This window comes from Pelobates fuscus, chromosome 2 (genome assembly GCF_036172605.1).
Source record: "Pelobates fuscus isolate aPelFus1 chromosome 2, aPelFus1.pri, whole genome shotgun sequence".
NCBI lineage: Eukaryota > Metazoa > Chordata > Amphibia > Anura > Pelobatidae > Pelobates > Pelobates fuscus.
This window is the reverse complement of record NC_086318.1, coordinates 177,591,703-177,617,909: the sequence shown is the minus strand read 5'-3', so window position 1 is coordinate 177,617,909 and position 26,207 is coordinate 177,591,703. Positions and strand designations below refer to the sequence as shown.

The 26,207-nt window shown below is 41.2% G+C and overlaps 1 protein-coding gene across 2 annotated transcripts in view; it reads right to left on the bottom strand.

Moving 5' to 3' along the window:
- SMAP1 (small ArfGAP 1) overlaps positions 1–26,207 on the bottom strand; it is a 319,946-nt gene that overhangs the window by 196,261 nt on the left and 97,478 nt on the right. For both annotated transcript variants that reach the window (XM_063442978.1, XM_063442979.1), the window contains exon 4: positions 21,107–21,192. In XM_063442978.1, coding sequence (XP_063299048.1) covers positions 21,107–21,192 — 86 coding nt within the window. The remainder of the gene's footprint in view (positions 1–21,106; positions 21,193–26,207) is intronic.

Here is a 26,207-nt window from a genome sequence, read left to right as displayed (position 1 = left end):
AATGTAAACATAGCAGTTTCTCTGAAACTGCTATGTTGGAATCTGAAGGGTTTAACCCCTTAATGACACATGACATGTGTGACATGTCATGATTCCCCTTTATTCCAGAAGTTTGGTCCTTAAGGGGTTAAACATGAGGGACCTGGCACCCAGACCACTTCATTGAGCTGAAGTGGTCTGGGTGACTATAGTGTCCCTTTAACATAAATGACTACTTTGTCTTAGTATATTTTTTGACTGGATTGGAATTCCAACACAGTCAAAGTGAGACTTCGTGAGGGAAGGGGGGATTCAGAGCCACTTTAAGAGAAAATTTATATTGAGGGTTGATGTAATAATTAAGGATTGAACTAATTTTACATTTTGATTTTCTATTAAATTATTAATTCCACATGTTTCGAGTAACTTATTTATTTCGAACACTGCAGCTTTTACCCCTTAAAAATTTTACATGCCACTAGGAAGAAAATTCTTAACACACTATTTGTATTAAGCTGATGTTGCATTCAAACTCCCAACTGGTAAAGCACTGTTACTATTTAGCATAAAACAACTCAGAATAAACACATCCAGAGTACAATTTTTCTTTTACAGATTGTGGCATAGCAGATCAAGGTTCTCAGATTTGTTTTCTTTTGGGAAAAGCATCTGATTATGGAAGTCAAAGACTTTAGCATTATCTGATTTATGCTTTGCATTTAAGTTTGATCATAAAAAATATTCAATTGTTTGTCTTATTAAACATTCATGATTTGGGGGGGGGGAAATCCATACTTCAAGCACAGGAATATTAAATAGGACAAAATATCCCCTAGCTGGTAAACAAGATTTAGACACTGCAATTTTGATCCAATGAAAGTAAATCATAACATGCAACAGGATGAAAGAATCCTTATGACTACGAGGGGGGTAATATAGAAGATAATTTACTTTCCCGCAAATAACATGAGCAGAGAACAATTCAGAAGAAATGTTATCATTCTGCTGCAAAGCTGAAACAATGGGTTACAAAAGCTGAAATTGTGGTTTTATGGTCAACATCACAAAAATTATGTACACCAATACAACGGTTGGTCAAAACACTACCATTATGGTTTATAATGGACTTAACAATAACTTATGGGATGAGTGGCTGTTAGTGATTTTTGGCAAGAAATACAAGGAAACCAGGTGCACAAAGCCCGTTACAGCTTTTATAGTTATGTCCATCCCTGATCTCAATTAACCCCTTAAGGACACATGACATGTGTGACATGTCATGATTTCCTTTTATTCCAGAAGTTTGGTCCTTAAGGGGTTAATATATAATAAGAGCGTTTACAGGGCCCAAAGGCTACAGTTCTAAACTGTGTGTTAAAATGTTAGTAAAATCGGTGGCTTCTAAAATCCTGGGCCTACAATACATCTGCAAACGTTGACTAGATCATGTATCTAAACCATCTGACCGGGTCAGGACATTTTGTATATTGGCTTGCTGACTAGTGAGTCACTCTTTTAGATATCAAATGTACCTGATAAATTGGCCATTGAGTGAGGATTTATGTATGTGGGAGCATAATGTATGCATATTTTATTTAATTAAATAGCACTAATAATTTTACAGACTGCACTGTAGTAGAGTGCTTAAGAGTCTACACATTATATGGGAATGGTGGCAGTATATATAATGACTCCTGGAGGAACTGCAGTTTTGAACAGTTCTTAAAGGGTTACTCCAGACACTATGACCACTCCGTGGTGTGGTCATGGTGGTAAAAATCTGTATTTGCAACGTGTCTACTTGAAACGCTGCACATCCAAACAATCTGCACTTTTGCTCTTGGGGATATTTACAGCCCAGAACGCTTTTTAAACTACCAAATATCATTTATGTGAAAAATTATGTCTGTTGTCAGATATAATGAGCATTTTCCCACAGCGCACCTGCACTCTGAGCTGGTGAAATGGTCTAATCAAATGCTTCTCTATGAGAAGTAATTGACTGGCCCACGGATGACGCGTTGAAGACTTTTTTTTTTTTTTGATGAATGGAATATCCTGCACTGATCTAATTTACAGGTTAAAAAAAATAATTAAAAGTTAAGTGGCCAAAGAGAGTTACTTGCATTTTATATCGAACCATCTGATAAGACGAGGGATATTTGCACGTTTCGGTCATTTCGATCAGATAATATGCAGCGACTATCCATAGAGTAAACCATTCACCTCTAGAATTATATATGTAAAAGGTACAGTAGTGGAGTACAATGAAAAATATACTAAATAAACGATGTCATGCCTGGGAAAAGAATAATGTGATTAATGAGGAGGGAAAGACTACACCCAGTGTGCACATTTGAATGACAGATAAGTGTGTTAAATCTTCTCCCCTCAAATGCTTTGCTTGTAATAGAGTATTAGAATTCTATGGAGTAGAGGCATGGATGTCAAATTAAACACAGGTGATTTGCAGAAGAACAAAAGGAGTTGACAATATGTTATTACATTTAAAATCTATTTTCATCTTTTCCACATTCACTGCAGTGAAATGATTTTCTTTGTTAAACGTGGCAACACCATTGACAGCTCCATGTGCTCTCGGGCAGGTCCCGTGCACTTTCAATGACAAGGGAGAGGTGTTCGACAAGAAAAGGTGTTTGACGAAAAGACCGAAATGCATTATAATTAGAACAACGCAGTGTGCATAAAGTGTTCTTAATGGAGACAACTTGGATGGTGAAATATAGACTTACAAATATCCATGATACAAAAAAGTGAGTGATCCAATTCGCAGAAACCACACAAAACAGGACCCTTCTATTTTGAAGAAATAAAATGAAAAAAAAAAAAATCTAAAATATACTTCTTATGGCCATATCCTGTATTCCTTAAGAGAGGTTATTCATCAAACAATCAATTATGAAAAGCAGGATACCAAAATGTATAAGATTAAAAGCCTATATATCACTATTTCAGCTATAGTAGTGACTTCACTATTCTCGTCAGAGTTTGGGGAATTTAGCTTGTTATTCATGGATAGGTGAATAAACCCTGAAGAGCTGTGCTTCAACAGAAAGCATATAAATAGTCACATGGAAACCATAAAACCACAAGTCAGTTTTAATGGAATTAAGCATACAAGGGAATTTCCTGAATTGATATGAGAGCAAGAAAGCAAGTCACAGTACACTGAGTAACCATATGCTATGTCTGACTTCCCATAGTGACAAGGTGTATGTTAAAGTATATGTGACAGCAATGTTCATTAACTGCCATGTTCACAGCCGCAGGTCACTTGCCATCAGGTAACTGAAGCAGCAGCATCTGCCACCTGCAATATCCACAGTGGCGGGCCACTCTTTCCGGATTGTATCAAAACACAGCTGCAACTGCCCTTAGTGGTTCATGTATGTTTTACGAGTAAATGTGTTTTTCAAGTCATACGAGAAAACCAGGGAAATACATACGGTACTTCTTGGCTGAAGTGGAACTCACTTTTAAGATGTTATGATGAGCACAGTAAAGAAAGAAAGAATAATAAAAAAAAGTTACTTTGGAACTATTAGCTGCACATCCGCAATCAGAAAGTGGCTGATCTGTCACAGCCAAGCACACAGGAAAACTTCTATACAGTAAAACAGATTACAAGGACACCAGGGCATATTTTATTTTTCTACAAAAAGTGTGTAATGTACAGAAAAGAGGAAAGTTATACAAACCGTGTATAGATCAATACGGAATCAATGCAATCATGACAATTGTGTGTGTGTTTCTGGATTTAAGTTTAATTTTCTTTCTACAGTTTAGTTTGGTATATCTATGTACATACATAATTATATATATATATATATATATATATATATATATATATATATATATACATATTAGTTAATGTATATAAACTTGAACATAGGAAGATTATTATCACACACATTGTGCCGATAGACAGATGGACAGATAGATAGAAAAATAGAGGAGTTTTAGAAATTGAAATTAAGGGTTTGAGAAAAGATATACCGGTATATATCTGTAGCAATCCACAGTTTGGACAACAAAGCTGCAGTTTCTTTTCTGTTCTTCCCAACCTTACACAGTATTGGTCTAAAACTGCATTTTTAAGCTTTTATGTGTCAGAGGGGTTCAAGCTTAGTAATGTGACTAATGCCCAGCATGGTTGACGGGACCACTAATGGTAGCAAGAAAAAGAAAATGTATTTACAGATAACTCGTGACAACTTCTACTTGAAGATATAAGCTACAACAGCAGAGTCAACAGAGGTCTTGATGAAGAGGGGATGGGATGGGGGGAGGGGAGGGGGGAGTGAGAAGGCCTTTTTCTCAATTTGGAATATCTGCTATCTTCATTTGGTTCCCTGGAATAACAGCATACATGCAGTTACCCAGCTGTAGATTGGAACCGTCTTGTAACTGGAATGTTTTGAAAAGCATACATTCAGTTATACAGCTGTAGCAGTCTTGTAACTGGAATTTTCGTAAATCAAAAACAGGTGTCACAACGCTAGTTGGAGCGGACTCCTTAATCGCCTATCCAAGGATTTGTATGAGTATACTTACCAGTTAGAGGGGATTTGGAAACGCAAAAGTATTATTTATTTTAACTATCAATTTTATATTATAGTTGGCTTTAGAGCAAATGCAGGGCTGTGAAATAGCATAAAATCCGAAAATAGGGGGCGGGGCCGGACCGCCGAGCTGGACGGTCGCAAGCCTGAGCAGCTCCAGCAATTCACTTAAATTTACTCTCTAAAAACCATGTCTCACCACCTAAAATCAGACCGCCAGAGCAGATACCCAGAACTGAGAGACTGCTGGACCCAGGGAGAGGCTGGCTCACCGAGCTTCAGTCCCCCGGGGGGAGAAAATCATGTCGCCCCAACCAGGGCCTTCTCCTGCGGTGAGTGGGGCGGACGGCCGCTGCCCCACTATCCTGCGCCACAGAACCCAGCCACGGGTACAGATCGGCGCGGATCCGGCTCAGTCCCCCCCCTGGACCGGCGGGGTGATCCCGGTCCTCACCCTGTGGCCCTGACCGCGACACTGCAACTGAGGCCAGGGAGCCCGACCGCCACACCTAAAATGGCGGGTGCCATGTGTGCAGATGGCAAAGGGAAGATCTGTTCCCATCTCCCGCTCACAGCCAACAAGGCGGCTCAAACCTCCCGGTCATGCTGCATGGATAGACGGCGAAACCAGCTTCAAACCTCGCAGCCACGCAGAGCAAAGTTAAGCTACACAGGCGATTCAAGAGAGCGGGATACAACGGCTGCACTGAGCGGCCACCACACAAAGAAACAAACATACTCGCCTGAAGTGAAAGCAACCAAGCAAGACACCTCTGCTGGAAGACCAATCCGGCAACCACCTACAACCCGGCCTGCACCGGGACGGACTGGTAAGCGGCAGGACTCCGAGGAATACACCCGGCTCCCGATCAAGGCAGACACCAGCCAGCGAAGGATAAGGGGAGGCAAGCACAATAAAATACAGCGGCAACACTGGAAATTCCAGCGAGATCCACAAAATAAAGCATGGACACATCTTGCTCTGATGCCTGCTCGGAAGGACACTTGCCCCCTGCTAACAAGACACAGCAGAGCAAGCATTGGGTAAAAACAAGACTGCCCCTATCTGAAAAACCTTGAGCCTGCCAGGATGCCGACGTCTTCCCACTGAGGCGACCTGGGAAACCCCGATCAACCAGGGTGACAAACTCGTTCAACTCTTTGGTTTATCTAAAAATGTCCTAACTAGACCTAGCGTACAGGCGATCCTCTATCTTGTTTTATTGACCACACAGAGAGTATAGCATTAAATATCTTAATCGCGCAACATTCAGTTTATAAGCCTAAATTTGTTAAAGTTGTAAGAACTAACTAAAAATGCGCAACTGTTAATGCCAATGTTTAGCCTGTTTAATATGCACATGTATGCTGACACATAAATACTATAGGAAATGCCGGACCATGATGTGATATCCCTATATTGTGCAACTCTTGTGCATTCCCCTTCTTCATTCTGTACTGTACAAAACATATGCCTCAATAAAAAAAAAAGAATTAAAAAAAAAAAAAAAAAAAAAAAATTAGATCGCAGTTTGCACCCCACGTCATTAAACTGAAATGAAACCCTAACATTTAAGGGACAGTCTAAGCACCAAACATGTTACATTGTAATGTAGTCGGGTTTGGTGTATAAATGTTTTCCCTTTTCTTGAACAATGTAAACATTGAAATCAGATTGGAAAACGGACTGGGAAAAAGTTATTAGAGATTATTACTTTACTGAAAGAAGATGGAATGCAGTGATGAGTCTGTTCCAGAGGTGAAATAAAGGCAAGTTAAAAATAAATCAATAAATATAAGAAAATCAAAAACAGTCAAGAAAGGGAGGAGTTGTAAACATAAAAGCTACACATCTAATTAACCCCTTAAGAACTGAGCCAAATGTACATGTTGTGATCAAAACAGAACGTAAACAAAAACTTGAATTTGTGCTACAGGTCTGTTCAGGGCTTTCATTTAACTCCAAATAATTAGGTATGAAACATAATTTAATATGAATAAAATATTAAAAAATGGAAGAAAATAATTTTTACATTTTTTTTTTAGTTCTACGTGACATTTTAACTGTGATTTTCATAATACTGTTTGCTTTTACAGCAATAAAATACACATATTTGTATTTAGCGATGTCTCACGTGTAAAACAGTAAGATGTACAGGTTTCATGGTGTTTCAAAACCGTAAAACTTATCACAACAATTATATCGTCCGTGTAAGTGCCATTTGTGTGTGGAAAAACGCAAAACATGTTACTTTCACTGACTATCATCGTTGTTATACATTTTACTGTTTTGAAACACTAATATTTGTGTTCAGCGAAGCCTCCCGAGTAAAACAGTACCCCCCATGTACAGGTTTCATGGTGTCTTGGAAAGTTACAGGGTTAAATATAGTGCTAGCAAATTACATTCCCTGGACTTTTGGCAAATTGTAATTAATAAAATGACCTAATTATGTAAAATTATTACATAAATATATACGTAGAATTATTTTTTTATATATATATATATATATATATATATATATAAAATTCTTTTAATTTATACCGAGGTATGTATGTATGTATGTATATATATATATATATATATATATATATATATATATATATACTTGTGTATATAGATATGTATATTTCGTTCTACATGTATTTTGATATCTATACAGTGGAACCTCGGTTAACGAACGCCTCGGTTAACGGAAAATTCGGTTTACGAATGAAAATTCGTAAAAAAAATTGCCTCGGTTTACGAATTTTTTTCGCAATACGAAACAAGTGTCCCGGTTTATAGCTCCGCCCCCTGCATACTGAAGTGTGGGTAGCACGTGAGTGTGTAGTGTGGAGGTGTTGGAGAGGTTTTGGAGCCATTTGCAGCAAGTTGTTGAGCCTTTTGGAGCCATTTGCAGCAAGTTGTTGAGCCTTTTGGAGCCATTTGCAGCAAGTTGTTGAGCCTTTTGGAGCCATTTGCAGCAAGTTGTGGAGCCTTTTGGAGCCATTTGCAGCAAGTTGTGGAGCCTTTTGGAGCCATTTGCAGCAAGTTGTGGAGCCTTTTGGAGCCATTTGCAGCAAGTTGTGGAGCCTTTTGGAGCCATTTGCAGCAGGGTTTGGAGCCTTTTTGGTGCATCTAAAGAAGTGGAAAGGTAGGGAGCTGAGCTTGGTTGTTTGCATGCCTTTTACTGTGTGTTCTGCATTCTGGGGGTGATTTCCATGCCAGCTCATGTGCTGTGCATGCCTGTTACTGTGTGTTTTGCATTGTGGGGTTGCTTTTCATGCCAGCTCATGTGCTGTGCATGCCTGTTACAACTGTACTGTGTGTTTTGCAATGTGGGGTTGTTTTCCATGCCATCTCATGTGCTGTGCATGCCTGTTACAACTGTACTGTACTGTGTGTTTTGCAATGTGGGGTTGTTTTCCATGCCATCTCATGTGCTGTGCATGCCTGTTACAGCTCATGTGCTGTGCATGGCTTTTACCGTGGTTTCCATGCCAGCTCATGTGCTGTGCATGCCTGTTACAGCTCATGTGCTGTGCATGCCTGTTACAGCTCATGTGCTGTGCATGCCTGTTACAGCTCATGTGCTGTGCATGCCTGTTACAGCTCATGTGCTGTGCATGCCTGTTACAGCTCATGTGCTGTGCATGCCTGTTACAGCTCATGTGCTGTGCATGCCTGTTACAGCTCATGTGCTGTGCATGCCTGTTACAGCTCATGTGCTGTGCATGCCTGTTACAGCTCATGTGCTGTGCATGCCTGTTACAGCTCATGTGCTGTGCATGCCTGTTACAGCTCATGTGCTGTGCATGGCTTTTACTGTGGTTTCCATGCCAGCTCATGTGCTGTGCATGCCTTTTACTGTGTGTTTTGCATTGTGGGGTTGTTTTCCATGCCAGCTCATATGGGTGTAAAGCATCTTTCATTTTTTTTTTTTGCATACATAGGGACGGTGGTGTCATGGCACCCAAGAAAGCAGTGGAAGCTGGGAAGAGGAAGAAGGTGATGATTCTGCTTGAGGACAAGAAGGAAATCATCAGGAAGCATGAAGGAGGAATGCGATTGACCGACCTTGCCAAAGAGTATGGAAGGAGTGCATCCACAATCGGTACAATCCTAAAAATGAAAGAGAAGATTACTGGGAGAGATGCAGCCAAGGGAGTCACCAGGGTCTCCAAGCAACGCCCACCTGTTCTGGACGAGGTCGAGAAGTTGCTCCTGCTCTGGATTGAACAGAAGCAGCGTGCAGGGGACTCAGTGACCAAGGCGATCATCTGCGAAAAAAAAGCCAAGGCCTTGCACGCTGACCTCCTCAAACAACAGCCAGGAACGTCAGCAGATGCAGAAGGCTTCAAGGCCAGCAGGGGGTGGTTCGAAAGGTTCAAGAACAGATCTGGCATCCACAGTGTGGTCAGGCATGGAGAGGCTGCAAGTTCTGATGTTGCTGCAGCTGAAGAATTTGCTACGGAGTTCCTGGAGGTCATAGTTTCAGAGGACTACCTTCCTCAGCAGGTCTTCAACTGCGACGAGACTGGACTCTTCTGGAAGAGGATGCCAAAGCGTACCTTCATCACAGAAGAGGAGACCTCATTGCCTGGCCACAAGCCGATGAAGGACCGTCTTACCCTCCTGTTCTGCGCCAACACCAGTGGGGACCTTAAGATCAAGCCTCTGCTTGTCTACCATTCAGAGAACCCACGGGCCTTCAAGAAACACAAGGTGAACAAGGAGCAGTTGAGCGTTTTGTGGCAGTCTAACGCAAAGGCTTGGGTCACACGCCTCTTGTTTGTGAAGTGGGTCAATGCGGTTTTTGGTCCTGCTGTGAAGAAGTACCTTCTGGACAATAACCTGCCACTCAAGGCCATGCTGCTCATGGACAATGCTCCTGCCTATCCTCCAGGCCTCGAGGAAGACTTGCTGGAGGACTTTAATTTCATCAAGGTCATGTTCCTTCCGCCTAACACCACCCCACTACTCCAGCCAATGGACCAGCAGGTCATCTCCAATTTTAAAAAACTCTACACAAGGGAGCTTTTCCGGCGATGCTTTGAGATGACAGATCGCTCAAGCCTCACCCTCCATGAATTTTGGAGAGAGCATTTTGACATTGTGAGCTGTCTGCAGATTATCACCATTGCCTGGGCCGGGGTCAGCCAGACAAACCTAAATTCTGCTTGGCGCAACCTTTGGCCAGACTGTGTTGTAAAACCTGCCTCCAGTGCTTCTGCACCTGCACCAGAGTCAACAGTCTTGGAGGAAATTGTTTCCTTGGGGAGGACCATGGGCCTGGAGGTGACTGAGGAGGATGTCTACGAGCTGGTGGAGGAACACAACCGTGACCTAACCACCGAGGAGCTGGTGGAATTGCAGAAGGAGTCGATGGAGGAGCAGATCGCATTTGAGGAGGAGGAGGAAATGAGTGAGGAACAGCTCTCTTCCACGGAACTCAAGGAGGCATGCCAAATGTGGGTAAACCTACAGACTTTTGTACAGCAGCACCACCCAGATAAGGCTCTAGCCCACAGACTTGTGAGCAGTTTTGACACAGACATCATGTCCCCTTTCCGAGGGATGCTTAAAAGGCGCCAGAGGCAGCAGACAATGGAAAGGTTCCTACAAAAACAGCCTAGACATGAAGAAGAACCGGCTTGTGTTAGTGCTGCCCAATTGCCCTCGTCCTCCTCATCTTCCAAACAGTGTTGAAATTGTTTTGCTATTTTCCATGTTTTCCCTGTTGACGTGTGATTTATGTACAGTTAAAGTGTACTGTACCATGTTATCAAAACTTTGCCATGTTTTAAAAGTTGATGTGTGATGTTTTAAAACATAAAGTTGGATGTTTGAAATGTTATTTCTTGATTAACCATGTCCCTGTACAGTATTTATGCCTTTAAAGTGCACTTTATAAAGAGTTTTGAACAGATAAAATACTTTATTTGACTTTTTTCTCACCTCCGGAACGCATTAATTGGTTTTCAATGCATTCCTATGGGAAACCGTGTTTCGGTTTACGAATTTTTCGCAATACGAAACGTCCCGGAGAACGAATTAAATTCGTAAACCGAGGTCCCACTGTATATCTATATATATTAATTTTAAAATACAGTTCAAATGAATTTACACATATCTTATTTTTTATTTTATTACGTATTTACATATTTATTTTATATTATCTATAAATATATATATATAATGATAATTATATATATTTTATCAATATCATTCTACATGTATTTTGATAATATATATTAATATTAAAATACACTTCGACAGTATGTATGTATGTATATATATATATATATATATATATATATATATATATATATATATATATGATCCAAGTATATATTTTATTTTAAACTGAAACTTTAACATTTATCTTACTATTTACAGGCAGCAGGGGGAGTACATGTCATTACAGGCACTCCCCCTGCTGGCATTGCTATGGACGCGCGATCACATGGCCCAGGGAAGGGGATCGCCTGCGACTGGGTAAGTACATAGAACGGCTTGGGCGTTCTATGCCGCCCGCTGGCGTTTATAGCCGGGTGCCCAAGGACGGCATAGAACGCCCACCGTCCTTAAGGGGTTAAAATAAAACATTTAAAAAATAAAATAAAAAAACTCACTGGCTGAGCATTCACAACCAATGAATAAGCACAGTCCTGGACCAGCTGTGCCAGAAATACTAAATGCAGTGTGAGTACTGGGGGACCAAGGTAAACCGTCACACCTTATTAAAACGGTTTGACTAATTTACTACGGTAAACCAGTGCCAGGATACAGTGGGCTGTAGTGGTGTATGGTGCTTAGGATGTACCTTTAAAATGTTTATATTGGACCTCACTACACCTGACCAGTAATCCCAATACTCCCTGCCTATTCCTAATCCTACAGCCCCTAACACTGGGACTTAGTAAACTCTAACCCTGGAATCCACTACCTCATCTCATTCATAGTGGCTGCCTAAATCACTTAGCACCTCTAAATGAGAGATTGAAAACACAGTTAATGTTAGAGGCGATATATTTTTCATATAGCACTGGGACATTGTTAGTGTACCCCGACAACGGATCCTTGAGAGGGGCAAGTAGACAGAGCCCAGTGTGATATGCCATGCAGTGAGCAGCTTGTTCAGCAAAGTACATAATAAAATCAGTGAAAAGGCGAGAGGTAAATTAGAAGGATTTCCTCCTTTAAATAAGGCTTCCTTAAATTAAACACAAAAAAACAAAACAACATCTAGCATTTCATTAATTTTCTCTTTTACCCCAACAATGACATTACTACCGTGTTTCCCCGAAAATAGGACCTACCCCGAAAATAAGCCCTAGCCGAATTTTCGGGGTGGGCTGCAATATAAGCCCTACCCCGAAAATAAGACCTAGACATTTTACCTTTGGCGGGACTTCCTTCTTCTATGAGGAGGGGGAGGAGCGTTGCGGGCCGCGGCATCGTGCAGCGTGATGACGACGTGCGCAGCGTGATGACGACGTGCGCAGCGCCGTCAGTCTGCCTTCACGGATCTTCAGCGAAAGGATCCATTCCGGGCGGTGAGGCACCCAGTGGTCGGACTCTTTGAACTGTGAGTAGATACCGGTATTTTATGCCTGGGACTTAATTAATTAAAGGGGGGGTGAATTAATTAAAGGGGGGGGTGAATTAATTAAAGGGGGGGTGAATTAATTAAAGGGGGGTGGATTAATTAGAGGGGGTGTGTGGATTAATTAGAGGGGTGTGTGGATTAATTAGGGGGGGTGTGGATTAATTAGGGGGGGTGTGGATTAATTAGGGGGGGTGTGGATTAATTAGAGGGGGTGTGTGGATTAATTAGATGGGGTGGAATAATTAGAGGGGTGGATTAATTAAAGGGGGGTGGATTAATTAAAGGGAGGGTGGATTAATTAAAGGGGTGGTGGATTAATTAGAGGGGTGGTGGATTAATTAGAGGGGGTGGATTAATTAGAGGTAGGGTGAAATAATTAAAGGGGGGTGGATTAATTAAAGGGGGGTGGATTAATTAAAGGGGTGGTGGATTAATTAAAGGGGTGGTGGATTAATTAAAGGGGTGGTGGATTAATTAGAGGGGGTGGATTAATTAAAGGGGGGGTTCAATGTACATACCGGAACCGTAAATAAATAAGCCCTACCCTGAAAATAAGCCCTAGTGTGTTTTGTGTGACTAAAATTAATATAAGACCCGGTCTTATTTTCGGAGAAACACGGTATGAAGCCCAAAGGGATGGCTAGGTGGCTATTGATAACTATTCACAGGCGTCCTTGTGTACTAATGTGAGCTGGAACACTGATTAAATATGCATTTTGTATTTCACTGGTTTGCAGACAATTAAATTACCATTTAGTCCCATAGTAAAGTAAATCATATTGAAGTAAATCTTACATTTGCAGGCGCATCCCATTGACAACAGAATAACTTTGAAAAGATCAAACAACCTCAAAGGAGCATAACTGTTGATTAGGTCTGCTGCACAAAAGATCTCAGGAAACTAAAGTAATTAAAATTTTCAGATAAGACCTGAAATCCTAATAATGAAAAGCTTAATGTAAAACTATCATTTGTCATTTAATGGTATGTGCAGTCTATAATTAACTGCATCCCACAAGAGAAATTACGCTCTCCAAACTTAACACATAAAATTGCTTTCACTTTGTAAATTGCTGGGATTGTAAAACCGTAAAAGATGGCAAATAGCTGCTAGGTTCTATCATGATCCTGAGAACAAAAGACATCTGGATAAGGGGAGCCTTGGGGCCTTAAATACACTGGTCAACTATTGTTCAAGTTCAACAAGCAAGAGAATTTAGGGGAATAAGCAGGAACTGTGAAACATCAGAATCAATCACACTTCTCACACATACAATACAAGCCAAGCTAATCGAGAAGAGTGGTATAAAAGGTGACATGCTGAAGAGGCTACCGTCAACTCATTCAGGCTGATGTAGTAATCACAAGGTGCTGACCTTAGATTTTGTCTTCGTAAGAACGGTATAATTATAGCACTACAGCATCAGCTTTTGTTAACAGTTTTTTTCTTTTTTCCATAAAGTGGACATTTTTTATTTTTTCCCCGCATTGATTGCTCATAATTACATAAGCATAAAAACGGCCTATGTAGCAAGATAATAAAATAAATGTGAAAGTAGACAGATTATGCAGGCCATACTTAAATTGGTTTTAAAATATTTTGCAATATTCACTTCATGGTGGTTTATTCGCAATCAGTACATATTGTATGTGCAAGTGCTTTGTAAATACATGTTTTTGGAATTGAGTCTGAACACTGTACATATTAGAAAAAAAATACACAAATTATACATAGATTTATAAATGTATTTATTATTACTGCTATTTATAATATTATCAATGGGGAAGAAGATATAGATATGCACCTCAAAGGAGGTATCATCACAATATATTTTCTTACCTCTTGTCAAAAAATTGTTATGGTTTGATCATTGCAAGAACAATGATGATTCAGAAAAGTCCCACCATGACCATGACCATGACCATACAATACATCAACTACTGAGCAATCATCAACAATGACAATCACGTACAATACATCAACTACTGAACTGTGTATCTCTGGGGATCAACCTTTATTCATGGGAGTCTACACGGCTTCTTATTGACAGCCAAAGTGAAAATTCTTTCCAGTTCAGCTTTTTTGACCTTATATTTGAATTTTCACTTTTTAAATAACCATATCAGCCTTTTAACCATCCCAGGCTGATAAAACCAAAACCTTGATATTTTTTAATATAAGGTCAAAATGTTATATTCTGAATCACATTTGGATCTTATACATACTTGCCAAATTTGGCAAGTATGACAGGCTGGGCAGAGGCACCAACAGTTTGGGTGCATTTCATTGGTACAAATTATACCACTGGCTACTCCTTATGATCATTCTCCTTTCTAGTCGTGTATGCTGAAATAAGCCTAGCAGCTAAGTTTGCAATCAGTTTACTGAATGGAACACTGGAGGTGTGCCTAGGCAACAATGTAAACACTCCCTTTTCTCTGAAAAAGCAGTGTTTACATGAAATGCCTGCAGGGACTTCAGAAAGTCTACATTAAAGGGATATTATAGTCACCAGAACAACTGCAGCCTTTTGCATTTGTTCTGGTGAGTAGAATCATTCCCTTCAGGCTTTTTGCTGTAAACACTGTCTTTTCAGAGAAAATACAGTGTTTACATTACAGCCTAGTGATAACTTCACTGGCCACTCCTTAGATGGCTGCTAGAGGTGCTTCCTATCTCAGTCTTGCTTAGTATGCATCACAACATTTAGTGTCTCCACCCTTTGCATGCAGACACTGAACTTTCCTCATAGAGCTTCATTGATTCAATTCATCTCCATGAGGAGATGCTGATTGGCCAGGGCTGTGTTTGACTTGTGCTGGCTCTGCCCCTGATCTGCCTCCTTGACAGTCTCAGCCAATCCAATGGGGAAGCACTGTGATTGGCTCAGAACACCACTTCTGATGATGTCAGCAGATAGCAGACCGTTTCACAGACAAACAGGGGCAGAGGTAGCAGCTCCAGACTTGAATACAAGTAAGATTATACTATATTTAGGGAGGCAAGAGAGGGCCAGGAGGGCTAGATGGTGACTTTAACACTATAGAGTCAAAAATATATGTTTGTGTTCCTAACTCTACACTGCTCCTTTAAGCTGTAGTTGCTCTGGTGGCAATAGTGTCTATTTGATGGACAGCAGACAACAACATTAGCTTAATGAAGCAGTTATGGTGCATACAATTAATATGACAGGCGGGGTTTTAAAGAAATGTAGACAGAGAAGATGCACAGCCAACTGAGGAAGCCCGTTTGAAAGGCCGAAACACGTTTTGGGACATTTACTGGACTATAAAGCCATCCAGAGACATATGGTATTTATGTTTGTTTTTATTATTAATTTATCCTGTATATTTTAACGGATTATAAATAAAGCACCTTCTTTTTGAAAACTCACCTGTGGTATCCTGTATACACACCTCTGACATCTTGGATATTGGGCAATACTCACCATCCTGAGAGGTAAAGCAGTTCAAGCTCCAGGGAGGAATACCAAAAGAGGGGATTGGACATCCTTAAAGTGTCCACAGGCGCTTACCATCTGAGTCATATGAGATGTAAGACTCCTGACTTGTGAGGGATACTATATGCTCACATAATAGACTCCATTCGTTACAACAATATTGCACTATTGTCTTGTATTTATATGATTACAGATGTATACTGAACATCTATATAAGAAGCTCCACCTTATGTATGTATGTTTTTTTTGTATTCTATAGTAGTGGTTTAGGGGACACCACTTAAGGTGTTTGCTGAGCTTTATTAACATTGGTATCCTCCATATTGTGCACTTATTTGTTGATAGTATTCCCGAATGTCCTGTCATTTAGACAGAACGCCGGCGAAACTACCGAATTGCGCCCTAACAGAATGAGAACAGTTTGTTCATTCACGTTAGGACGCAATTCGGGACTTTGTTCGGTTTGTAATTTCATTTGAATGAATGAAACTCCGATCCTATTCGTGCCACGGTATCAGGGAGCGATCTACCAAAACGCTGAAAGACCTAAATTGGTCTTTCAGACAAATGTACTAATACTGATTATAAAGATTGTAATGAAGATTACAGTACTTCGTGATAGTAATAAATCTGCCCCTACTCGCTATGCTGCGAGTAGGGGCATGTCTAATAAAAAAAAAAACTAGTATCCCCCCTTCCGAGCCCCCACCCGTGCCGCGCGAGTGGGGGCTATTAAACTGAAGGGGGACTTATTGCCCCTCCCGTCCCACCCCCACCCGTGAGTGGCGGCCCTAAATGAAAATGAGGGGGGGGAACCTATTGTCCTCCCCCCAGCCCCCACCCATGAGCGGCGGGTCGGGGTCATAAATTACAATGGGGGGGACCTATTGTCCTTCCTCTCACCCCCACCCATGAACGGCGGGGGCCCATATAGGAAATTGGGGAGGTGCGGGGGACAACCTATTGTCCTCCCCCTTTCCCACACCCATGGGCATCAGGTGGGGGCTAAGTGTACAAATACACCCCCCATGCACGGTGACTAGGGAACCCCACGCCACTAGTCACCCTCCAACCCCCCTAACCCTAAAAACAATGAGGGGGAGACAATAAAACTAAATACTATACAATATCAAAATTCAAATTAAAAATAATTTGAATAGTCAATCGCGCCTAGAGTAAATATAAAAACATTTAAAAAAAAATGTTTAAGTTACATATAAGTAGCCTTTGGGCTGATCACCTAAGGAAGGTGTTCAAATTTAGAATACTACAAATACCACTTGTTAATTAATTTTTTTGAAATATTATGGGTGGTAGTATATATATATATATAACAATGTGCTGGTATCCCAATGCAGCTCTTAATGGGAAATATCCTTAGTCTTTCCTATATATACAAAATATTCCTTTATTCAGAATAAAGGATTATTTTATTTATTTTTTTACTTAAAGCTCTATGTCCCGCTGCGCTCTTTTCTGTTTCTGGGTAATCAAACTAAATACCTTAAAAAAATCAATAAAATAAATTAAAAAAAAATCAGACTTACCATTAGAAGTCTTCTTTTTTCTAAAATCAAAAAAAGGGCAAATAAAAAAAAAAAAAACAATACCAATCGAACTTCTATAAAAAAAGAAAAAAAAACCTGAGCGCAAAAAAAAAAACAACAACCAAACCCAATGCTAAAAAATAATCTATTTTCACCCGGGGCAGTGGCGGATCCAGAGCCTGATCTCGGGAGGGGCACTTGTAGATTATTTAAAAAAAAATAATCCTGGCACAATAACCACTACAGCTCAGTGTAGTAGTTATGGTGCCAGTAGTGCCAGGATCCCACCCCACCCCCTGTTTAAGAACAGTTTGACAACTTACCTGGGGTCTGCTGGGATATAGGGCATAGGAGAAGTGGTGTGTGTTAGGGGTGAAGTGTGTGTGAAAGGTGCAGTGTGTGTGTGAGCGGTGAAGTGAGTGTGAGTGCGTAAGGGTGACAGTGTGTGTATGGGGGTACTGTATGTATGTGTGGGGCAGTGTGTGTATGGGGGCAGTGTTTTTGGGGCAGTGTTTGTATGTGGGGGCAGTGTGTGTATGGGGTCAGTATGTGTATAGTGTGTGTATGGGGTCAGTGTGTGTATAGTGTGTGTATGGGGTCAGTGTGTGTATAGTGTGTGTATGGGGTCAGTGTGTGTATAGTGTGTGTATGGGGTCAGTGTGTGTATGGGGTCAGTGTGTGTATAGTGTGTGTATGGGGCAGTGTGTATGGGGGGGAGGGGAGGAGGGAAGGGAGGCTTTTTAATAAAAAAAAAACACAAAATGTATTTAATGAAATATATTTATGTCCCCCCTCCCTTCTTACCTTTATTGAGGAGGAGGGGGGACATTTCTGGATCCCTGGTGGTCCCAGTGGGGAATCCCTGGTGGTCCAGTGGTTCCAGTGAACTCTAGCCCGCGCTCCAGGGCTAGAGTTCACTCTCGCGAGATTTGGAGCGTTGCCGTGGTAACCGCGGCAACGCTCCAAATCTCGCGAGAGGAGGACCCGGAGGAGCTGCTGGTAACAGCTCCCGGGTCCCTTCTCCCTCCCTCCCCTGCCGGCTGTCAGCACAGTGCCTGCGGACCGGGGAGGGAGATCACTGATCACTCTCCCCGATCCGCAGGCACATTGCAGGGCTGGCGCTTGGGCAATGCCAGCCCTGCACTAGCCGGCAGGGGGGGAATCTTGGGGGGGGGGCAATTGCCCCGTTGCCCCCCCCCCCCCTGGGTCCGCCAATGACCCGGGGAGGGCACGGCGCAGACTGAGCTCCGCAGGCCAGGTAAAGGCTTGTAAGGCCTTCCCACGCCCTGAAATTTGACTCAGAACACTCTGATTGGCTGGCATGGAATCCAACCAGAGTGCTAGTTATTTTACACAGCATGGGAAGTTATTTTACACAGCAAGTTCTTTGGAATTTTCCCACACTGTGTAAATTGACTCAGAGCACTCTGATTGGTTGGATTCCAAGCCAACCAATCAGAGTGCTCTGAGTCAAATTGCAAGGTGTGGGAAGGCTTTATAAGCCTTTGCCCCGCCCTGGGGAGCTCAGTCTGCGCTGTGGCCTCGCCAGGTGAAGATGGATTTCTTTTTTAGTGTCAAGTTTTTTCTTTTTTGATACGTTTGACGGGTATTACGGTTTTTCTATTTGGCCTTTTTTGGGGCTGAAGAAAGAAGATTTCTAATGGGAAGTCTGATTTTCTTTTTCCCACGTAGTTTTAATGTCTCTCCCCTCGTTATTTTTACAGTGAGGAGGGTAGGTAGGGATTGATTTAAGAGTATTTGGGTGGGGGGGTGACTAGGGGCTTGGGGGGGAGGGTATTTGAACACTTAGTCCCCATCAGTCGTCCATGAGTGGAGGCAGGGAAGAGGACAATAGGTCCTGCCCCCCCATTTTCATTTAGGGCCCCACCCGCCGCTCATGGGTTGGGGCCAGGGGGAGGACAATAGGACCCCCCTCCCCTACCCCAAATTTCATTTAGGGCCCCCATTCGCCGCTCGGGGATGGGGGGGAGAGGACAATAGGTCTGCTCACTGTTTAGTAGACATGTGCCTACTCGCGGAATAGCGAGAAGTGATATTTGGGAGGTTTCAATCTCCCTTATGCTAATATGGGGGTCATATTGAACCCCATAGAGTGAGAGAGAACATGGGGGGCTTAGGAAGTGGCGGAGAGCACTGCTCCCTGCCACTTCTATTTTTATATTTTACAAGGGGGAGCTGCGCGCTGGTAGCTCCCTGCTTGTCATAAACTGAACGAACAAACGAACACCGATATTCGGTGTTTGTTTGTTCGTCTGACATTTCTATTCATTCATTCAAGTGTTTTACTGGGCATGCACGGGAATTTCAAAGCGCTATCTAGTGTGGGCAGAGGACATGTCCCACAGGGACTTCATCTACCTACACAAAGATGGCGGTGCCCAGGACCTAGGTCCGGGCAGAAAATAAAGATTAACAACTAGGTAATATGGGAGGCTTAGGGGCATTTTACATGGGGACAATTAGGTGTAGTGGAGTCCCTTTTGACAGAAAAAAAGAGAGAAAAAAAAAAGATCAATCATACACTGAGTTTATGCTGAACTGTCCATATTAAAGTTTTTTTAAATCTAGTAGCTATATAGCTTAACTATTGGCTAAGGCATGCCATGTGAATGAAATTAACATCCACTGCACTGCAAGGACAAGAATAGAATGCCAGAGAGTGCATGTCTTGTGTAACCAGTCCCAAATATAATGTGATAATGTTGCCATGGGGTGTTTTTGTTTTTAATAGCACTATTCACCGTTGTAAGCACTATAATGGCCCCTTACTGGGGTGAGGGAACAAGAAACTGTCACTTCCAGCGAACTGACAAGTGTGCTTTAATGGTGGAAAACTGTGTGTAAAATGCATAATAATTACATGGTACTAATTACATGCATCTCCTTACTCAAATGCCTGGTAAGGGACTGGAGGGATGTGAAGAATGCAAGTCACATACCCACCTACAGGCTTGCGGTTTATATTTTCTGCAGAACCTCTCAAAGGCATTATTTTTCCATAATACACACGTCATCGTTATTGAGTGTGTGTTTGCTTATGTAATTGTGCCATGGTATGCCATCAACTGTAGAAACTTGATTTATTTTTAAGAGAAAAGTCATGGTGGTTATATAAATATATTTACACTAGGCACACAAAAAATACATGCTAGATATGGGATAAACAAATCTTATAGGACTGCAAAGTACAGTAATTTAATAAACATGCTTAAAATATTGCTGTGAGCAATTCAAATTATTTTAAAGAGAAGGTATACCTACACTCAAAACTGCAAAGAATGGGTTCAAATCTAAAAATAGTAAACAGATCTGTAAAATAAAGCTTACAGCACTCACTGCACCTGAAACGATGTCTCTTTCAGTGGTTGGGTACAAGAAATCCTGAAGTTTTTGGCCCCAGGGACATAAATGCTCCAATTCCTTGTACCTACCACCTAACTAATGAGAGAGAGGGAGAATTAGCTTGCAACTGCTCAGATTTATAACAACATACAAAATATTCAAAACAAGACAATATCGAATTGTATAGATTTTTTTCAGAGTAGTAATAAGAATTATACAGAATTATGAAATACAACTTAAAATTCAAGTACTTTATGAAACAGCAGCACCAAATGGCAGGTAATATGAAACTGAACGTGTTTCATAATTTAACATATTTAGTCATCTATTATCCAAGAGGTAAGATGGAGCTATTTTTATAAGAAAACACATCATTCACCAAAGAGCAAAACACTGTAGCAGAGACAGTGTTTTATAACAATATATTTCAGATCATGCCAGGAATTTCCATTCCACAAAACAATGAAATCAGAAATAAAAAAATAAAAAAAAAAAGAAAAGAAAAGAAACAGAAAAAAGAAACCTCATTTTAGCTTAAAAAAAATATTCCAAAATGATCTGATCATCAGAAAGGATACTGGTCAGTCTGGGGTCTTCTAAAGTTCTCAGGAAGATTGCCTTCATATAGAACTCTAGCCTTTGTATTTCCCATGTCCTGCATACACTGAAACAAAAACAAATGCAAAGTTAGAAAAAACATTTCTATGCAAGGAAATATGATATAGAGTAAATATTATATTTTTTCTTTTGATTGTAATATAAATAAATTACACACAACGCATTTAGAAAGTATTCAGACCCCATCCTTGTTTTTACATTTTTTATGTTGCATCCTTTTAATACAATATCATATTTCCGTTTTTTTTTTTTTCTGTTTAATACAAAACCGGCTTTTTTTTTTTTTTTTGCTTTGAGCACAATTAGGTAGCCCAATCATTCACCAACTCAAGAGCAAACGTGCAGCGTTCTGAAACTATTGGGACTTCACAGTGGATAGTGACTATGAGAAGAGCTGCTTATCACCTTCAGACAACAGTGTTTCTAGGCCCAGAGATATACACGACAAAAAGAGAAATCTTTCTAATGAACGGCAACTGAAATTTACATCATAAAGTGACGAAGTTTCTAGTGAGGAAACAAGGTCAGGTTGTCTTAGGCTTCATGACACCATCGAGTGGGCTGGTGAGACGGACACATTGACACGTAACAGAGCTACAATGGAAATGTCTCAATCAGTTCGTACCAGAATTAGGAGTGGATCAACCAATAAAAATATCAACCTTGACAAAATTCTCCATTCTTTGGTGGATTTCATATGTAAATATCACTACTCTGGTGGATCCACAATGAATTAGTTACATAGTTGAAAAGAGACTTGCGTCCATCAAGTTCAACCTTCCTCACATTTGTTTTTTTGCTGTTGATCCAAAAGAAGGCAAAAAAAACCCAGTTTGAAGCACAAGTTTGCAACAAGCTAGGAAAAAAATTCCTTCTTGACCCCAGAATGGCAGTCAGATTTATCCTTGGATCAAGCAGTTATTACCCTACATTGAAAGATTATATCCTTGAATATTCTGTTTTTGCAAGTATGCATCTAGTAGCTGTTTGAACATCTGTATGGACTCTGATAAAACCACTTCTTCAGGCAGAGAATTCCACATCCTGATTGTTCTTACAGTAAAAAAAAAAAAAAATTCCTTTGCCTTAGACAAAATCTTATTTCTTCCAGTCTAAATGCATGACCTTGTGTCCTATGTAAAGTCCGGTTTGTGAATAGATTTCCACACAATGGTTTGTATTGGCCACAAATATATTTGTATAATGTTATCATATCCCCTCTCAGGTGACGTTTTTCTAAACTAAATGGGTTTAAATTTGTTAACCTTTCTTCATAGCTGATATGTTCCATTCCTTTTATTAATTTTGTAGCCCGCCTCTGCACTTTTTAGAACAATAGCCCAAAAGTGCACAGCATATTCAATATCTGGTCTTACCAGTGATTTATAATGAGGCAAAATTATATTCTCATCCAGAGAATGAATGCCCTTTTTCATACATGACAATACCGTATTCACTTTATGCACTGCTTTGACATTGCACACTGTTGCATAGTTTGTTGTCTATAACAATTCCCAAGTCCTTTTCGTGTGTTGTTATCCCTAATTTGCTTCCATTAAGGGTATACGTTGCTTGTGTATTCTTTATGCGGAAGTGCATAACTTTGCATTTTTCAACATTAAATTCCACCTGCCATTTGAGTGCCCAGTCCTCCAGTCTATCTAAATCCATCTGCAGCAAAGTAATATCTTGCTCACATTGTATTATTTTACAGAGTTTTGTGTCATCTGCAAACACTGACACATGACTTTCAATGCTTTTTTCAAGTGATGATGGATGCATGCTCCTTAGGCTGGGGAACACAATTCAGAAACCTTTAAGCACAAGGTGTCTGGAACAGATAGATCAAGATCCTCCCATCCAATCAGTTGTAAGAGCAAACTACAAAGCCTTGAGATTCTCACAATTGAAGCACAAGTGAATCCTGATCAGAATGGACAACAAGGCAGCTGCAGCCTATAAAAATCACCAAGAGGACAAGAAGCAGTACCTTCTTAGCAGAAATAAGTCCATTATTTTCTGGGCCAAAAGATGCGTTCAAGGGATTAAGGCAGTAAATATTTTAAGATTAAACAATGTAACAACATACGGTCAAGTAAACACGCCGTAGTACCAAAATAATGGTCTCTGAAAAGTATAATCTTTGCAGAAATAACAAGGAGAAGGGGTGATCCACAGTTCAAACTTATGGTTACGAGTCAACACAAAAGTGGAAAAAATGGGGCGGAGCCAAGCCACTGAACCGAGTGGCCGCATGCTACTGAAGCTCCGAGCCGACGAACGCCTTTATAGCCGCAAAATCGGGTCTGAAAAGCCCCAAACCGTCAGCAAATCCCCCCCAAGCCCTGACCCACAAGCCATGGGTAAGAAAACAAAAAACAAAAATCCGACAAACCACATATGGGCATGAATATCGGCAACCTGTGGCGCCAGGCCCGGAGTGGAGCAGGGCCCAAGATGGCCGACTGCTCAGACGCAGACACAGAAATATCGGAGGATTACTGCATGGGACTGCCAGAGGGGAATACAGTGGAGCCGCAAACCACCATACCCTCCACCTCTCCACCAGACTCTACCCGGTAACGACGACTATCATGAGACGGCTCCTTGCGGAACTCAGACGGAACCTCCAGGCCGATATGGCCCAAATCCGACAAGAGGTTCGAGGCCTAACGAACCGCATGGAAGTCCTAGAAAGCGATGCCCACAAAAATACCCAACAAACAACCCAACTCCAGAGGGCGACTGGACCTGCAGGCACAACAAGCCAAAACAGATCAGAAGATGGATGTGGCAGAGGACCAGAGGCACAGCCTAAACCTCAAGATAAGAGGTATATCAGAGGAGACTCCGGAAGATGAGACACCACACCTGCTGAGGCGCCTCCTCGCAGCACTACCTCCACCTATAGGCAGGCAAAACAGGTGGGCCTGGAGGGGATGTTCCGCCTGCAAAAATCGACAAAAGCGCCGAGCTCAGCACCAAGACACCTACTGGTGAAATTTCAGAGCAGCAAAGATAGATCAGCGGTTATGGGAGCTGTCCGGAATCACTCACCCTATGCCTTCGAAGGAATGCAGCTCTCGTTCTACACGGACTTATCAGGATACACCATGGCTTGGAGAAGACAGTTACAGGCTTTCACAACCCTGCTCCGTGCCAAAGGCATCTTGTATCGGTGGAGATTACAACACACTTTAGAGGTCCAACATGGCACTGCAACACACCCTATCCGGGACCTACAGGAAGTGAGAGACCTGTTGCCAACCTTGGGACTGTCTAAGGACGCTTTGAAACCAGCTAAACCGCTCACCACGGTCCCGGCGACCCACACATGGAATCCGGACACAGTAATCCCTTTTGTGCCTTGGGAGACAAGGCCAGATGCCTATGTGGCGGTAACCACTTGAATGGCCACGGACACCCGGCAGAGACCAGCTGATACCAACCCACTAGGACTAGTGACCACTCCAACAACCAACGTTTAAATGCTCTAATTATCCTTTCATATGTTACTTTATGTTTTCCACTCTGATTTTGTTTTTCTTTATTTTCACCTCTCTACTCTGATGTTAAGTTGAATTCTATGCAAGGTCTCTCTCATCGGAAAGGCCTAGAAGTAACATTTACGTAGACAGCAAAAAGGAACGAGGGACTGAGACCGATGACCACACCCCTCTTCCCTGTATACCTACAGGTAGACTCATGACCTCCCCATACATAGACACTGGTCACGCAACTCTGGCAACTTTGGCACAACGCTCTGTTCCAGGTCGGGCCTGGAGGTGCCATGCTCCCCTCTGGAGCAGAATAGGGACGAGACATCACCCTCTAAAGGCCAACCACACTTTATAACGACCGATACCGTTTAACCCCGACGGCTGCGGGCCCTGACGAGAACCTCTGAAGTAGCCCTACTTTCACTTTCATAGGCAAAGCACATACTCTTACCCACAGGCTTCCTCCATAGACTCACAGCACACACCCAGAGCCCCAACTAAACATAGACTGAACAAAGATGTTTTTTTTTTTTTCAGTAGAATTTGTATTTGGTTTTATATTTAGAAATGAACCTACTAAAGGTCACATTTGTTATATTTTACAAAAAGTATGGTCTTGCTAATTAGAAATCTGAATATTTTTATTTGAAACAAATAAAAAAAAAAAAAACTGACACTGCATGATATAAAGCTCCTATTCTTTAAGTATAGTATATTATATGAATAATCAATCAAGAGTAATCCATATGATCAACCAAAACATCAACCACTGCTCATTGGACTTACTGTAAATGAGAATAAAAGTGGTCTAGAACTTTTGGAAGATATCTCAAAGAATATATTTGCCATAACAAACAGATAAAGGTTACACAAATATATAAAGCCTTTCAGTAGATGACTTTCAATGCCAATGCACTGCCTGGCAGAAAGCTACACACCTTTGGGTTTATTTGCTAAACACCATCTTGTGCTTGATTTGAATTGTAAAAAAATAAAACATTGTTTAAAATCGCTGATTTGCCACAATTTTTGTGAGTGAATAAACCCTCATTTGATGAAAATGCATCCAGACTAAATGTGTTTGTATGAGTCATTTAGTTTAGGAAGGAGTTGAAGCCACAGACAAAGTATGATCATAAGATAGAGACACAAACACAATGGTTTATTCAGGCTACAGCCTCCTATTCACTTTCCAATAACTAACCACTCCAATTACATTTGGTACAATTCCATACTGGCTTCTACCCTAAATAAATGCAGAAAAAACACTCAGCAAGTATAACAACGTCCTGCCAAGTTAAGAGGTAACATCCCCATTAAACTTGGGTTAAATCCCACTTGGTAATGCCACTACCAAATAAAAATTATAATTCCTTTTCACAAAGAATCATCCTGTACTTCATATTTACAGTCTCAGACAGTGGTGTATTTTGCATTTGTGCTGCCCTAAGCATGCCTAAATTCAGGCACCCCCCTAATCTAAATTTGCCCTACCAATTTGTGTCAGGGCCACTTTTTTGACTAACAGACACACACCCTCATTTATACATGCACTGAGATA